At 39.0% G+C, this 17669-nt stretch overlaps 2 protein-coding genes across 2 annotated transcripts; one reads left to right on the top strand and one right to left on the bottom strand.

The window, feature by feature from the left end:
- The first annotated feature begins 3602 nt into the window (after positions 1-3602).
- Positions 3603-6938, top strand: LOC131942709 (fatty acyl-CoA hydrolase precursor, medium chain). The gene is made up of 4 exons (XM_059302625.1): positions 3603-3801; positions 4232-4436; positions 5087-6404; positions 6504-6938. Exons 2-4 carry the CDS (start codon positions 4232-4234, stop codon positions 6697-6699), a joined length of 1719 nt encoding a protein of 572 aa, XP_059158608.1. The 5' UTR covers positions 3603-3801; the 3' UTR covers positions 6700-6938.
- A 2357-nt stretch (positions 6939-9295) lies between these two features.
- Positions 9296-15506, bottom strand: LOC131942711 (acetylcholinesterase-like). Its single transcript, XM_059302627.1, has 2 exons — positions 14193-15506; positions 9296-9691 (listed from the first exon to the last, which is right to left on the bottom strand). The coding sequence occupies exons 1-2, from the start codon at positions 15485-15487 to the stop codon at positions 9496-9498; spliced, it is 1491 nt and encodes a 496-aa protein (XP_059158610.1). The 5' UTR covers positions 15488-15506; the 3' UTR covers positions 9296-9495.
- Positions 15507-17669: the final 2163 nt, after the last annotated feature.

Genomic DNA, 17669 nt, shown 5'->3' with positions numbered 1-17669 from the left:
TATAAATTTTAATATTTAATCATTCGCACATGTTATAGAAAAGTAAAAACCCAATTTTAAAGTTAGGTTTTATATACAAGTTATGAAAATACAAAAACTTTGTAACAAATTCCAACAGGCAGATTTTGTTCATTGTCAGCGGTCGCGCATGCGCCCAATAAATTTTGCTATGCCTAGGCCTATTCATGAAGAGCTCTTATTCTGAAATAAAACAAATCGCATTAATTATTGGAAATGGCAATCATTCATAGGCCTAACTACGCACTAGTTGTACCTTACTCATGTTACCCTGGCGTTATATCTACCTCATTAACATTGCTTAGAACATGAGCGCCAACATTCCCATACCCCATCGGGAAACACTGAGCAATTGCTACTAGATCTAGTTGGATATTTTAAATTATTAGAATCACAAAAATTAGGATATTTTCATAAGAATTAATAATTAGGACAGAGTTTCTTTCAGGCATCTTGGGAGGAGGGGGGGGGGGGGAGGCGGAGAAAGTCTACGAAATGGAATTTATATAGAAAATATAAACTTTTATCTGTGTCCGCCCAAACCCCCGCCATGAAAATTTAGCCCCCCCCCCCCCCCCCCCCCCCCCCCCCGGCGAAAAAAATATGAATTAACACTGAATTAGAATACTACAGTGATATATATCTAGTCAAATCTAGTGGCTAAAAAGCTTTTAAAATGGTATGCCAGTTATAAAGTTACCTTTCGAACATGTCGGTCTAAGGGCGCGTGAATTAGAGTTTACCTAGGTTTCTTTGAGTGTGGTCAGGACAGCACCTAGCAGGGGCGTAGCGTGGGGGGGGGGGGCGGGAGTGCGGACCGCACCGGGTGACACCATCTATGGGGGTGACACCAAGGCAAAAAATAGCAAAATATATACAGACAAATAATAATTCCACTTAAATAAGTGCTTAATTAGAGTGTTAAATAGTCTTTTAAGAGCGAATTTGACAAATCCCGACAAGGGGGTGGGGGGGGGGGGGGGTGACACCATGACGTAAACCTGCTAATGATAAAGAAAACATGCAACATCAAGCTGTGTTGTATTTATAACCGACTATAGATAAAAATCGTTATTATTATATCTGAGCACAGTTTAAAGCAATCGCCGCGGGGGAGGGGTGAGTGGGGGGAAGTTACATTAACTCAAGGTTGCATAATATGCCTGAGGTAAACGGTTTGGTTGAGTGTCGTAATAACTTATAAGTTAATCCATGAATAGGGAAGACTAAGAGGGGAGGTTAAAAAATTAAATACATAAAAATAAATGTTAATACATACACATGCGTTTATACATACTTAAATAAATTCAAATTTGGCAGGCAATAGAACACGGGGGTCGGTGCCGGTTGCCTTATATGAGCTATATTACGGGAAAAAAACTTTTGTCGAACGACCCTCTTGATATTTTGTGAGATCGTAGACCTACCATGGAGAGTAACAAAAAAAAAACAATATTCCCGTCGGATAAACCCCTTAGGGTCGTTAGATTTGTCTAGATACCGTATTTTCTTATATAAACAATTGTTTATGAAAAAGTAAACAAAGACTACGTCATTTGGTATGTGTACAGGAGAGATAACTATTAAAGTATTAATTTTTTTTAAATGTGTATACTTTTTTAAAAGAATTAACAAACATCATAAAGTAAAGCATTCGTTTAAATAAATATTTCGTTATAAATTAAATAATTGATTGTACTGACATTGTAAAAGTTCATTCCCAAAGTGAATTCAATATAATATTTGATTTGTACTTTTAAGGAAGCTTTTGCAGTTCTAATAACCTAGCGAGTGATAAGTTTGCGAATACCCCATCAATGGTTGCATGACTTAAAATTACACAGGGTGTTTAAGGGGGAAGGCTCCGGTAAAAAAAAAAAAAAACTTTTTTAATACTCGTTAGAAAACAGTTATTTTTTTACAGCTTTATTAAGATACTTCCGCATATGAATTTTCAAATTGTGGGGCCATTAAAAACACTAGTTTTAATGCCCCAAAATTCCCCAAAATTAAGTGTTTTGAACGGACCCGAATTTTGAAAATTCATAAAAATTCATAATAAATTATTTTGAAGATATGCGCTTAGAATTTTTAGCTGAGTGCCCCCAAAATATGGAAGAATATTATGAATTCATTGTTTATTGGGCATAAAATATAATATTTTATGGATGGTGGAAAACCTACTAGGGGGTTAATTTTTCAAGATGGCCGCCGTTGTCATAGTTACCAAGATTTTTCCACGAATTTTTTTTAGTGGAACTGCATATGCGGATGTATCTTAATAAAGCTGTAAAGAAATAACTGTTTTCTAACGAGTATTAAAATTATTTTTTTTACCGGAGCCTCCCCCCTTAAGCTTAGGCCCTAAGTACTCCACATAACAGCCATTCACCAATTTATCATTCAATTTCTCAAAAGTTTTTTGAAAACGTAAGCGAAGCTAGGCAGTAGGCCTATTCCTATATATATATATATATATATATATATATATATATATATATATATATATATATATATATATATATATATATATATTCATATATGGGGTGGGGTAGAGCTTGGGGGGGGGGGGGAAGGTTAACACAATAGCCTGTAATAATGACAATCTACCCCCTACCCTCTTCTTTCTGCACAAATATTTGCGTGACCCAAAATCTAAAAATAAAGTCACAAGGTTATCGTTCTGGATGGTTTGTTCTGGTCATGTAACGTTATCAGACATGCGCCATAACATAATGGGATCTAAAGTTTCAGCAGACGACCTGCGCCTGTCATGCAGACGAAGCAGACGGCGGTAAGTGATCGTCTGGTGGCTGCATTATCCTGTTTCCAGGTCTGCTGGCAGAACCAAAATCAAAATCTCTGAGGGTAAGTTGGATGAATTTTATATATTTATTTCTACCAGCATTTTCTTACGAAGATCTTTCAGTACATTAAAATAATGCAATAGTGCTTAATTAAATGATAGGTCATTTTTAAGATATGTTCTCGTGTACAGAAGTATCCTTTTAGAGGCTTGCTTTAAACACAGAACATCTACAGCAGCTAGTCGATAACAGAGAGGTCAAGCTGCGTGTACTTGTCATTGGATAATGATGAAGAAATTACTCTAATTTGATAAAACAAAGACATAATGTATAACATTAGGTATACTTATTAACCGCCCCGCCCCCTAAAATGGTATTCCATCTCAATGCACACACACACATACATAATCATTATATATATATATATATATATATATATATATATATATATATATATATATATATATATATATATATATTTACGGGCCCATATGCGTGTGTTTGTGTGTGTGTGTGTGAGTGTGGTTGTGATTGTTCAGCTGTTAGAACCGTACAAATAAAGGAATTCAAATCCGACTCAAAAGATATTTAGCCAATGTATAATTGACCTTTGTACTTATTTACCATCACTGTATGGGGCTACATTGTACTGATATCCGCACAAGTACAGCTTTAATTCGAGGCAGGCCCTGTTGTGTGTCCGTCCCCCAATGCAATCCCGTCATGCTGACAGCCGCTGGAGTGTGACACACAAAGCTTAGCTTATCGTTCTGCTGATCGCCAGTTTCTAAACACCCCAGGTCTATTCATCGAGTGTTTACTCAACTCGCGTTTAAAAGCCTGGCACACTTGCAGATCTAGGTAACCTCAGAGCACGGACGGCTACGGTGGTTCTTTTACAACTTAAATTGGATGGAGGGGAGTTTTGACCCTCTAAACATCCACCTTGATACGCCACGCATTCGAAAGGATTAAAGTGTTGTTTATCATTTGCTATTATATATATATATATATATATATATATATATATATATATATATATATATATATATATATATATATACATATATATTTTGTTTACATATATATATATATATATATATATATATATATATATATATATATATATATATATATATATATATATATATATATATATATATATATATATATATATATATATATATATATATATATATATATATATATATATATATATATATATAAAATGTTAAATCATATATTATGTTTTGCTATGTTATGTGGTTAGTAGGGTAGGTAAAGACATTCATTTGAGTTATAATCTCTGTATATTCCTTAAGATTAATTTTTATAACCAGCTGTGTATGTGTGTGGTGGATTACAATTCAATCACGTACAAGCAATTGTTTATTCATCCTCTCCAGATGTTGATCACTGGTTTAGCAGTGTTCATCCTAACGGTCAGCTGCGTCACAGCTGTTGTGGTGGACTCACCGTTTGGTCGGGTCAAAGGTCAGGAGATAACAGCCAAGAATGGGAAGAGTTTTTATTCTTTTCAAGGCATACCCTTTGCTAAACCACCAGTCGGGGAGCTAAGATTTGCTAAACCTGTAGCACACCCTAAGATAGGTAAGATCTCATCTATTCATAAACTGATCATTTGCATTCAAGTTTTCTCTGTAATAATTAATGATTTTTATTTGGCATAATTGTGATGCCGGAAACCCTTCAATCATTATCAGTTTATCTACAATGGAATACTGTGAATTTTCCTTGTCAATGTGCAATGTTTTTTTCCCCCTGGAGATCGACAGCACACAGCTTGTTTATCCTCCCCAGTGGCGTAGCCAGGATCGTCTTAAGGTGGGGGGGGGTCCAATTTTTACCCGGGGACAAACTTTCGATTTGCACCCCTCCCCTCAAACTTTCGATTTGCACCCCCCTCAAACTTTCGATTTGCACACCCCCCCCCTCAAACTTTCGATTTGCACCCCCCTCATACTTTTTCTATATACCGAGGGGTCTATGGGGGGTTATGACCCCCCCCCCCTAACCCCCCTGCCTACGCCACTTATCCCCCCCCCCCACTACCGGAAGAAATATAAAAATTAAAAATATAAAACTTATTTAAAGTACATGTATACGTTAATTGCAAGTGCACCCCCCCCCCAGGTTTAAAAAAAAACACTGGAAATAGTTTTTAGTGTTAACAAATATTGTTCTTAATCCGTGGACACAATCTGCTATTTTGAATTATTTTTAAAAATATTTCTTTGCAGCAGGCACGCTGGAGGCCTTAGCAATGAAGCCTTCGTGCGTTCAGGAAACCTATGCTCTGCTACCCGGCGAAGAAATATCTGAAGATTGTCTTTACTTAAATATTTACGCTAAAGAGATCAGACCAGCGCGGCAACCTTCAAAAGTTTTAGTGTGGATTCATGGCGGTGGATTTTTATTAGGTTCCTACTTCATGTACAACTGCGAGAGCTTTGTAACCAATCATGACGTCATCGTGGTGACGATTAGTTACAGGTTAGGAGCATTGGGGTTTCTGAGCACTGAAAACGAGGCTAGCAAGGGAAATTACGGCATGTGGGATCAGGTTTTGGCATTGAGGTGGGTCAAGGACAACATAGCTGCCTTTGGAGGAGACCCGAACGATGTAGCCATTGCTGGAGAATCAGCAGGTGGCGCCTCCGTGTCGTTGCTGTCAGTTAGCCCAGCAGCCACAGGGTTGTTTACTAAGGCCTTCTCTACAAGCGGAAGCGCCACCTCACTGTTTACTCAATATTTCAACGCTCAGACTGAAGCGCTGAAAATAGCGAAACAAGTCAATTGCTGGGATGGGGAATTAGATGCTAAGATCAGCCTGCGACAGAGTGAAATCATTGTTGAATGTTTGAGAACACGACCAGCAGAGGAACTGACGAAAGGTGTTGTCTATAAGCTAGACAGGATGCCATTTGTTCCACGAGTCGACGGCGAATTTCTACCACAATCTCCGTTAAAACTTGTCAGAGATAATCGTTATCTTGAATCGTTAGGTTTTTACGAGAGGTCGTATTTGGTTTCGTTTAACAACTATGAGCAATCGGTAATAGAACTCATCTTGTATTTCCATGATCAAACCATCAATGCGAGAAACGTCTCAATAGACGAGAAAGCCAGACAAAAGCAAGAGTTGTATCAAACCCTTCCAGGTTTGGCCGTTCGTGATCGTTTGGAGGTGGAAGACGTACCTCAGAACTTAATAGATCGTATTTACGGGTGGTATACACGTCGATACATCGGGGTCAAATCCTTGGCTGCTCTGTTTACTGATTTGTTTTTTGAAATTCCTACTTTCGAAATGCTCAACGTCATGTCGCGGAAGAACTCCACCAATGCTAGACTATTATATTTTAACCACTTCCCTCAATTTGTGTCGGGTTCTATAAGAGGGATGCCCCATGTTCTTGACCTCGTCTACTGGTTTGATATCCCGTTGGAGGTGATTCGCAGTTTTGTGGGTATCGAGTCTCAAGGAAACTTCACCGCTGAAGATCACGAACTTAAAAGAGTGTATTCTTCAATCATTGCTGACTTCGTTAAAACAGGGTAACTAAGTGCTACATTTTTCATATGAAAAATATGACATTAATTTAACTCACTGAATTTATTTTGTTTACTAAAAATCGAATACTTTTTTTTTCTCAGAAATGCCGAGAGATCCATTCTACCAAGTCTGCCCGGTGGATGGCCGACCTATGACCCAGTTGAATCGCCTTACCTTGACTTCAATCCTCATTTCAGCATTCAACGTAACCTAGCGCGAGAAAAACGGTTGCTATGGGAGACGCTAGTTCCGCAGTGGGCGACAGGTGACAGGAATATCGAGCACTTGGAACTATGAAGGAGTTTTGTTTGTTTTGTCCATACATGGAGGCGCACATTTTTTAGATGGTGTTTAGAATCTCACCCATGGCCCATCTCACTCACAAAAATTAAAATCCCTCAAATAATACCTTGCAGTCTCTTCCCTAATTCGCTAAAAATAGTAAAATAATTAACGAGCTTTTTTTTAGTAAGGGATATAATCAGTAATTACTTTGATTTTGTTGGAAAACATCGTTATCTACAATTTAATTTTAGCAAACTCGGATCAAAATTAATTATAAGTATAAAAGTTTTTAAAAGAAATACTAATACAAACAGCTTAAATTTGATTTTATAAGTTGGCGTATAAAATTCTAAAGTCATCAAACAGCGTCATCTAAGTTCGATATCCACACACCCACAGATTGTGCGTTCATTATGGATTATTTCTAATCCGCAAAATTTTATGGCGTAGGCCTATATATTGACAGTAATAATAATGTTAAAATATATAGTACTATAACCATTTTAAAATATAGACCATGAGAGTAACATTTTGAAACACATAATATTGGCCTATTATAACGTGTTTCAATATATAGCCTAATACAATGTTTTAAATATTTTTATACCGTTTTGTAATTAATTATCCTTGTGTATTAATACGACAGTAATAAAACATACTAACCCATTAGACTTGCCGTTGTTTTGCTTACACTGTAAAAGATGTTGTTACCCGTTCATGCCGTATCTTTCTAAAAGGACTGGGTTTACACGGAGAAGTCTTTATCCAGATTAATCTTATATGACACCAACATTATACTTACACTAACTTACAGCTCATAAACAACGTTAAAATGCAGGATCAGAAACAAAAAGGATGTTTACTAAAAACACGCCATTCTACTTATCAACTGGTGGCTCTCTCTCTCCATCGTGAATTCCCTCATACACACAATACCTATCATCCTTATCAGATATCGTCAAATTAATCACCTTCAAACAAGTAAATTAAATAGGCTCTTAATATACACAGCAGACACCACAAATTCATTGCACACCTCAAGTTTCCGCTTACATTCGTCTCCGGTGAAAATGCAAGAATATTTACATTTTAATTTAATGACACAAAATGTTCATCATTTAAATTAAATTAAAAAGTTGTTATGAATAAAAGCAGGGGAAATAACAAAGATTACGTCCTAGCAAGTGCTCGCTCTGTCCATCGTAAGTTAAAATATTGCAAGCACAGATTCATCAGCTTCCATTGAAACGTTTTCATTTCAAACTAAACTTGGTTGTCAAACCCATTGACAATGCAATGCGCATTAAATAGTAACATTTCATCAGATATTTCATTGGTTTAGAAAGTATCAAAGTTTGCGCACTTTTAATGCCTTCGACTGTGGCACAGGTTTTTAAGGAAAAGGCTTACTTCTTCTTCTTCTACGTTCTTAATTTTTAGTGTTGGAAGGGATCGAGCCTTATCTGGTAACGGGTTTGAACTCGAGACTTTTTCGAATTTACCAACCATGAGCATTTTGCCGACTCGACCACGCCTCCACAATTAAGGATACGTGTCAACTGGTTATGCGCCATTGAGGCCATTGTCTCCGATTTCAGCCTGCTTTTTTAAAAATTTGCTTCCATAGCCTTTGTCCTACCAAGAACAAACTACAAGGAAGCATTTGTTTGAAGAGCGGCTGTCTCCAGCTAACGAGCCTCATCTGCCCGAGGGTTCGAACTCGAGACTTTTCGGTTTAGCAACCATGAGATTCACCGACTCCACCAGGCCTACGATTTGTGTCTGTTAAGGGTAGACAACGTCTGTAAGAAAAACAACATACCGTGCATGTTTCAAAGCGTTTAATAACTCCATATGTTAATACTTTTTAAACAATAAACATTAATAGTTAAAAATCGCCGCTAGCTGTTTAGACTTCCGTGGGAACCACGAAACGATTTTAATAAAAAACACCCTTTCTATCCTTCATAATTTTGTTCAACAAAACGATAAATCTAGCTATAGATTTAGATTCCTTTTGTAATACAAATGTGTACGTAAAACTATCAACACGAATAAGGGGTTGGTGCTACATTAACATTAATATTTCCTTATGTATTTCGTAAGCTAAATGTGCAAATATAAAAAATGTGGATGATAAAATAGTTGTTTGTGGAAAGTTTCAATCTTGTATACAACTGGCTCCCGGAATTGAAATGTAATAACGTGAAAAAGAGGGGAGAAAAAGCGCACTGTACGGTTCATGTTACTAAAAACGATAAAAGACATCTTGTTGTGTATGGCAGAGACATTTGTCGAATGATAAAAAAAACAACGTTGGTTAGAAATATTTTTCTATGTAAGCAGAAATTATGTATACAACAGGTAATGCATTGGTAACTATTTAAAATGAAACATGATATTACTAGATTGTTATTCTAAGAACAACTTACTATTAAAACACATGATTAAGCTTTATTTGTTAGCTGATTTGCTCATGTTATTCTGTTGCAGTGCCCCCACCCCTCTCCCCGAATTTTTGCCAGGTTAAGCATTTTTGTAAAAGCTTTGAATGACTATTGCATAATCGTTTATGTGTTGTTTTTTTTTAAATCAACGTCGTCTTCAATGCATAATTTAATATATCAAAGTCAACATACTACTCGCAGCCGTAAATTATTTAGGCCTATATCAATACCAAAGTTTGACAAGTGAGGCCTGCCGTTTTTATTTAACAGCTATTACTATACAATATAATATAACCTGTTTCATTGTAAATCATCACAGTTCCCCATTTTTAAATCATCACAGTTCTACAATTTCAAATCATCACAGTTCTACGTGCTCTATACTTCTGTCAGCTGTAATCCAATGTGGAACCAACGTCTCCCATAACAACCGTTTTTCTCGTCCTATGTTACGTTGGATGCTGAGATGAGCATTGAGGTCAAGGTAATGCGATTCAACGGGGTCGTAGGTCGGCCAACCGTCAGGGAGGCTTTGTAGAATGGCGTTCTCGGCATTTCTGATGAAAATAAAATTGTTTTTCAAAATATTAAACACTAGGCATACTGCCTAGCTTCGCTTAGGTTTTTAAATAACATTTGAGAATTTGAATACTTAATTATTTAGCGATGGATTTGGTGTTGAGTGCTTTAATTTAAACAGTAATGCTAACTTTAGAAAAAAATGTTTTAGTTTGTCATTTAAATACCGTTCTCAGAGAAATATCGGAAAGTACGCAATGTATAAGTAAAATGGAATTAGAACTAAACAGCTTCCATGAACAGTACATCTCATAGTTTTTATTACATTGCCTTTTGAAATTTATTTATTTATTTAATTGGGATACGTAACTAAATTAACAACTTAATTTTGTACTAAACAAATGCTATACTTCGTCATTTTCTGTTTCTGTTTAAAATAGTATACAATTATTTGAAAAATAATAATTTAAAAAACGTTACCTCCCTTGAAAACTGAACGTATGACGTATGTCTTTGTTTTTTTTTTACAAACAGTTGCTATGCTTATATAAGAGATTATGGTATATGAACATATTTAACAACTATAATGGCTGTTTCCGACGGGATTAAAGTTTTTTTGTTAGCCTCCAGGGTCGGTCTACGACGTCACATAATATTAAGGGAATCGTTCGTCAATTTATTTATATATATATATCTCATATAAGGAGATTTCACTCAAGATCATCTTTTAGCCCTCGTCGAGGGCTTTGAGTCTGACCAACAGTTTTTCCATACGGCCTAGTCATCTATATTAGTGTATGCAAAAAATTAGCCAGATATACTGAGCTTAAGTACCCTAAAGTCTGCGTTGAAATGACACTCTATTTTTCCCATAAAATACAAAGATTATATAGGGAAATACAACTGGTCAGTTTTGACCGCTTTACAAAGTTTTCCCAGATATGCCGAGTTTTTTGTTACACCCCAAGGTGTTCTTCTACCACCTCACAAAATATCAAGGGGGTTCGTCGGAGTAAATTTTTTTTCGTAATAGAGCTCATATAAAGAGAATTTCACTCGCGGTCTCTTTTTAGCCCTCGTCGAGGGCTTTGAGTGTAACCGACAGTTTTCCCTAAAGGTCAAGCCATTGACCTAGGAGCATGCAAAAAATTAGCCAGATATACTGAGTTTAAGTACCCTAAAGTCTGCGTTGAAATGACCCTCTGTTTTTCCCATAAAATACAAAGATTATATAGGGAAATACAACTGGTCAGTTTTGACCGCTTTACGAAGTTTTCCCAGATATGCCGAGTTTTTTGTGACACCCCTAGGTGTTCTTCTACCACCTCACAAAATATAAAGGGGGGTCGTCGGAGGAAATTTTTTTTCGTAATAGAGCTCATATAAAGAGAATTTCACTCGCGGTCACTTTTTAGCCCTCGTCGAGGGCTTTGAGTGTAACCGACAGTTTTCCCTAAAGGTCAATCCATTGACCTAGGAGCATGCAAAAAAATTAGTCAGATATACTGAGCTTAAGTACCCTAAAGTCTGCGTTGAAAAGACCCTCTGTTTTCCCCATAAAATACAAAGATTATATAGGGAAATACAACTGGTCAGTTTTGACCCCTTTACGAAGTTTTCCCAGATATGCCGAGTTTTTTGTGACACCCCAAGGTGTTCTCCTACCACCTCACAAAATTTCAAGGGGGGTCGTCGGGGGAATTTTTTTTTCGTAATAGAGCTCATATAATGAGAATTTCACTCGCGGTCACTTTTTAGCCCTCGTCGAGTGCTTTGAGTGTAACCGACAGTTTTCCCTAAAGGTCAAGCCATTTACCTATAAGCATGCCAAAACTGAGCCAGATGTAAAGAGGGTAAGTGCCATAAAATCCGTTTTGAAATGACCCTCTGTTTTCCCCATAAAATACAAAGATTATATAGGGAAATACGACTGGTCAGTTTTGACCCATTTCCCGATTTTTCCCGGACATGGCGAGTTTTTTGTGACACCCCAAGGCGTTCTCCTACCACCTCACAAAATATCAAGGGGGGTCGTCGGAGGAATTTTTTTTTCGTAATAGAGCTCATATAAAGAGAATTTCACTCGCGGTCACTTTTTAGCCCTCGTCGAGGGCTTTGAGTGTAACCGACAGATTTCCCTAAAGGTCAAGCCATTTACCTATAAGCATGCCAAAACTGAGCCAGATGTAAAGAGCGTAAGTGCCATAAAATCCGTTTTGAAATGACCCTCTGTTTTCCCCATAAAATACAAAGATTATATAGGGAAATACGACTGGTCAGTTTTGACCCATTTCCCGATTTTTCCCGGACATGGCGAGTTTTTTGTGACACCCCAAGGCGTTCTCCTACCACCTCACAAAATATCAAGGGGGGTCGTCGGAGGAATTTTTTTTTCGTAATAGAGCTCATATAAAGAGAATTTCACTCGCGGTCACTTTTTAGCCCTCGTCGAGGGCTTTGAGTGTAACCGACAGATTTCCCTAAAGGTCAAGCCATTTACCTATAAGCATGCCAAAACTGAGCCAGATGTAAAGAGCGTAAGTGCCATAAAATCCGTTTTGAAATGACCCTCTGTTTTCCCCATAAAATACAAAGATTATATAGGGAAATACGACTGGTCAGTTTTGACCCATTTCCCGATTTTTCCCGGACATGGCGAGTTTTTTGTGACACCCCAAGGTGTTCTTCTACCACCTCACAAAATATCAAGGGGGGTCGTCGGAGGAATTTTTTTTTCGTAATAGAGCTCATATAATGAGAATTTCACTCGCGGTCACTTTTTAGCCCTCGTCGAGGGCTTTGAGTGTAACCGACAGTTTTCCCTAAAGGTCAAGCCATTGACCTAGGAGCATGCAAAAAATTAGCCAGATATACTGAGCATAAGTATCCTAAAGTCTGCGTTGAAATGACCAACTGTTTTTCCCATAAAATACAAAGATTATATAGGGAAATACAACTGGTCAGTTTTGACCCCTTTACGAAGTTTTCCCAGATATGCCGAGTTTTTTGTGACACCCCAAGGTGTTCTCCTACCACCTCACAAAATTTCAAGGGGGGTCGTCGGAGGAATTTTTTTTTCGTAATAGAGCTCATATAATGAGAATTTCACTCGCGGTCACTTTTTAGCCCTCGTCGAGGGCTTTGAGTGTAACCGACAGTTTTCCCTAAAGGTCAAGCCATTGACCTAGGAGCATGCAAAAAATTAGCCAGATATACTGAGCTTAAGTATCCTAAAGTCTGCGTTGAAATGACCCTCTGTTTTTCCCATAAAATACAAAGATTATATAGGGAAATACAACTGGTCAGTTTTGACCCCTTTACGAAGTTTTTCCAGATATGCCGAGTTTTTTGTGACACCCCAAGGTGTTCTCCTACCACCTCACAAAATTTCAAGGGGGGTCGTCGGAGGATTTTTTTTTTTCGTAATAGAGCTCATATAAAGAGAATTTCACTCGCGGTCACTTTTTAGCCCTCGTCGAGGGCTTTGAGTGTAACCGACAGTTTTCCCTAAAGGTCAAGCCATTGACCTAGGAACATGCAAAAAATTAGCCAGATATACTGATCTTAAGTACCCTAAAGTCTGCGTTGAAATGACCCTCTGTTTTTGCCATAAAATACAAAGAATATATAGGGAAATACAACTGGTCAGTTTTGACCGCTCTACGAAGTTTTCCCAGATATGCCGAGTTTTTTGTGACACCCCTAGGTGTTCTTCTACCACCTCACAAAATATCAAGGGGGGTCGTCGGAGGAATTTTTTTTTCGTAATATACCCCATATAAGGCGCCGGTCAGTCGAGGTCAGTTTTGACCCCCTCCCCGTAGACTTTTCGGCCAACCGTCACCGGCCCTCGTGTTCTATCGCCCCAAGGCACCATCGTGCCAAATTTGACGCGCCTGCGGCGCCGGGAAGTGCCCTATCGGGCACCCGACCACTTTGCTTTATATATATAGATTTTAAAATAAGCAAGATACGCAGAGGCGTAGCGACCCTTCCCGACGCCCTGGAACAAACTTTCGATTTGCACCCCTCTCAAACTTTCGATTTGCACCCCCCCCCCCCCTCAAACTTTCGATTACTTTTTCCAACCCATTTTGGCGCCTCCTAAGGTCGGCGCCCGGGGACATATGTCCCCCCTGCCCTCCCCCCCCCCATCGCTACGCCTCTGAAGATACGTTAATGTAAAATATGTTAATGCTAAAAGGTCATCAGGTAAGCAGATATTTATTTTTTACAGTAACCCGTAAAAAAAAGCGAAGAACAGGAAACTCTCAAAGAATGAACTGAGAGTAAGTAGAGCAAGTAAACAGGTCAAAGTCAAATGGACTGTGAGTCTCCAAAACGACACCTGACTAGTACTGGACAAAAATAAATAAACAATAGTAGGTCTATATTGTAAAAGATTAAGTGAATGTATTGCTATATCCTGTTTTGATAAGTCAGCACTAATTAAACAAAATATAGGTACCAGAAAACGAGAGCAAAAAGGTAAAGAGGTGTATACAGTTGAAGATAAGCAAAAATTGAACAGTTAATTACCCTGTTTTAACGAAGTCAGCAATGATTGAAGAATACACTCTTTTAAGTTCGTGATCTTCAGCGTCGAAGTTTCCTTGAGACTCAACACCCACGAAACTGTGGATCACCTCCAACGGGATATCAAACCAGTAGGCGAGATCAAGCCCATGGGGCATCCCTCTTATAGAACCCGACACAAATTGAGGGAAGTGGTTAAAATACAACAGCCTCACGTTGGTGGTGTTCTTCCGGGACATCACGTTGAGAATTTCGAAAGAAGGCATTTCAAAAAACAAGTCAGTATACAATGCAGCCACGGAGTTCATTCCAGTGTATCGACGTGTATACCATCCGTAAATACGATCTAACAATTCTTGAGAGACGTCTTCCACCTCAAGACGTTTGCGGATGGCAAGATGTGCAGCATCCTGGTACAATTCTTGCTTTTGTCTGGCTTTCTCGTCTCCTGTGATGTTCCTCGCGTCGATGTCTGCCTCGTGCATTTGAATTAAAAGTTCCATCGACGATTTCTCATAGTTGTTAAAAGAGACCAAATACGACCTCTCGTAAAAACCCAAAGATTCCATGTAAGAATCATCTTTGACAAGTTTTAACGGAGATTGTGGTAGAAATTCGCCGTCGGCTACTGGAACAAAAGGCGGCATCCCTAGTTTATAGACAACATTTTTTATTATTTCCTCTGCTGGTCGTGTTCTCAAACATTCAACAATGTATTCACTTTGTTGCAGGTTGATCTTAGCATCTAATTCCCCATCCCAGCATTTTATTTTCTTCGCTAATTCCAGCGCATCATTTTTAGCGTTGGAATATTGAGCATAGAGCGAGGTGGCACTTCCGCTTGTAGAGAAGGCCTTAGTAAACAGCCCTTTGGCTGCCGGGCTAACTGACAGCAACGACACGGCGGCGCCACCTGCTGATTCTCCAGCAATAGCTACATCGTTCGGGTCTCCTCCAAATGCAGCTATGTTGTCCTTGACCCACCTCAATGCCAAAACCTGATCCCACATGCCGTAATTTCCCTTGCTAGCCTCGTTTTCGGTGCTCAGAAATCCCAATGCTCCTATCCTGTAATTAATCGTCACCACGACGACGTCATGATTGGTTACAAAGCTCTCGCAGTTGTACATGAAGTAGGACCCGTAGAAAAATCCCCCACCATAAACCCACACTAAGACTTTGGACGGCTCTTTCCTTGAACTGATTTCTTTGGCGTAAATATTTAGGTAGAGACAATCTTCAGACATATCTTCGCCGGGTGCAAGAAACATGGGGTCCTGAATGCAAGAAGGCTTCATCTCAATAGCTTCCAGTGTGCCGACTGAAGAGTAAAATAAAAGCTATTTTTAAACTAGAAAAATAGCGTCAACATTTGCAATCATAGATTTATGTTAATTGAGATACATATTAGCTAGGCATTAAAGTCAAGCTAAAATGCTGCTTGGAACAGGTAAACTCTACTTCATCTATATATTTTTTTCTTTCTTTTTAAAAGTATTCTTCAATAGTGTTTTTCAATTTAGATCGTCTCAAATAGTCATCTAGTTTATAAAAACGACAAATAAACATGCTTGTTGATGCTCATCAAGTAATGTAAATCTTAGCTTCTCTAGTTTAGGGGCACCAACGCACATGTTCTAATCGAAATCTACATTCAGTCAAATAATAACCAATCATTGATGCAAAAGGGTGTGAATTCAGATAGTCTCTATTACTTAAAATCATGTAGTTAATGAATATATTAGAACGTACCTATCTTAGGGTGTGCTACAGGTTTAGCAAATCGTAGCTCCCCGACAGGTGGTTTAGCAAAGGGTATGCCTTGAAAAGAATAAAAACTCTTCCCATTCTTGGCTGTTATCTCCTGACCTTTGACCCGACCAAACGGTGAGTCCACCATAACAGCCGTGACGCAGCTGACCGTTAGAATGACAGATGCCAGACAGCTGAGCAGCATCTTTTGATTGTAAACAAACATTGGTTGGGTTGAGACCAAATCGTAAGCTGTACACACATTTGCCGCATGTTATAAAGTCAATCACTAGTTATTTTTGCCCGTTGAATTTAAGATGCAAAAGGCACTAGACTTAATGCTTCGTTCTACTTTATCTAGACAGCGAGAATCAATAATAGTCCACGATCTCCTAAATGTCGCGTTTTGATCAGAGGTGTAGCTAGGGGAGGGCGGGTGTGGGGGGGGGGAGGAGCGACCACCCCGTGCGCCGACCCCAAGAGGCGCCAAATTGGATAGAAAAATACAATAAAAAACTTATTTTGAGCTGCATTAAAGTAGACATTAAGTAATAGAATGCCACTTGGCTCTAAGTGCGGTTGTGCAGAGGCGTAGCGACCCTACCCGGCGCCCGGTGACAAACTTTTCGATTTGCACCCCCCCTCGAACTTTTCATTTGCACCCCCTCCTCAAACTTTTGATTTGCACCCCCCTCGCACTTTTCATTTATACCCCCCTCAAACTTTCAATTTGGCGCCCCCCTAAGGTCGGCGCCCAGGGACATATGTCCCCCCCCTCGCTACGCCTCTGCGGTTGTGTAATAAGGAGAAAAAGATGTCATGTGTGACTGGTGGGAGTGGTGGGGGGGGGGGAAGCTTTTTCGTCAACGTAAATAAATATATAAATATAGGGGGTGTAAAATTAATAGTTCGCCCTGGGTGCCGGAATGTGTCGCAACACTTCTTGTTTTGATATCGAAGCAAGGCTTTGTCCGGAATTCACCAACCTCTAGTCATATTCCAACAACTAAAATTACACAAATATAACTAAATATAGACCCCATACATACACACCTCAGCCTAGGGGTGTGATGCATCGTAGTTGGAAGGAAAAGCCTTGCTGGAACCCACAGGTCTAGCGGCCGTTAACATGAGTGAGAAATTATCAACCCTGTTCCAGCCTTCCTAACTAATGAGCATTGCTTGAGGCGGTACGGCAGTATAATGGAACCTTCAAGATCTTAGTTATACATCGTACACCTAAAACTTCAGTCCCTATACATCGAGATATTAGACCTACATCCTTCCCCAAAAATCACAGACCCTATATCTAGGCCTTCATCGTACCCCTAAAATCTCTCTACTTCGAGATCTTAGAATTTCATCCTACTCTTTATACCAGTGGCGTAGCGAGGGGGGGGGGGTGTGCGGGGCGCACCGGGTGACACCATTTAGGGAGGTGACACCAAGGCAAAAAATAGCAAAATATATAGAGAAAAATGATAATTCCACTTAATTAAGTGATTAATTCGAGTGTTAAAAAGTTTTTTAAGAGCAAATTTGACAAATCCCGACAAGGGTGTAGAAGGGGGGGGGGGGTGCAAATCGAAAGTTTGAGGGGGGTGGGGTGCACATCGAACGTTTGAGGGAGGGGTGCAAATCTGGGGTGACACCATTAAGGGCCGCACCGGGTGACACCCGACCTCGCTACGCCACTGCTTTAAACTACTCTTCTTCAAGATCTTAGAC

This window comes from Physella acuta, unplaced genomic scaffold (assembly GCF_028476545.2).
Source record: "Physella acuta isolate Inbredline_101_S28 unplaced genomic scaffold, ASM2847654v3 ptg000421l, whole genome shotgun sequence".
In the NCBI taxonomy this organism is placed as follows: Eukaryota; Metazoa; Mollusca; class Gastropoda; family Physidae; genus Physella; species Physella acuta.
The sequence above is the reverse complement of the archived record's forward strand: the minus strand, read 5'-3'. Positions and strand labels throughout refer to the sequence as shown.

What these genes read in the sequence shown, in the direction of transcription:
- LOC131942709 (XM_059302625.1), top strand. Translation starts at nt 4,232, where the DNA reads ATGTTGATCACTGGTTTAGCAGTGTTCATCCTAACGGTCAGCTGCGTC. An exon ending in TGTAGCACACCCTAAGATAG is followed by an intron (nt 4,437 to 5,086) that starts GTAAGATCTCAT and finishes ATTTCTTTGCAG; the next exon opens with CAGGCACGCTGGAGGCCTTA. An exon ending in GCTGACTTCGTTAAAACAGG is followed by an intron (nt 6,405 to 6,503) that starts GTAACTAAGTGC and finishes TTTTTTTCTCAG; the next exon opens with AAATGCCGAGAGATCCATTC.
- LOC131942711 (XM_059302627.1), bottom strand. Translation starts at nt 15,487, where the DNA reads ATGAAGCCTTCTTGCATTCAGGACCCCATGTTTCTTGCACCCGGCGAA. An exon ending in GCTGACTTCGTTAAAACAGG is followed by an intron (nt 9,692 to 14,192) that starts GTAATTAACTGT and finishes TATTTTCATCAG; the next exon opens with AAATGCCGAGAACGCCATTC.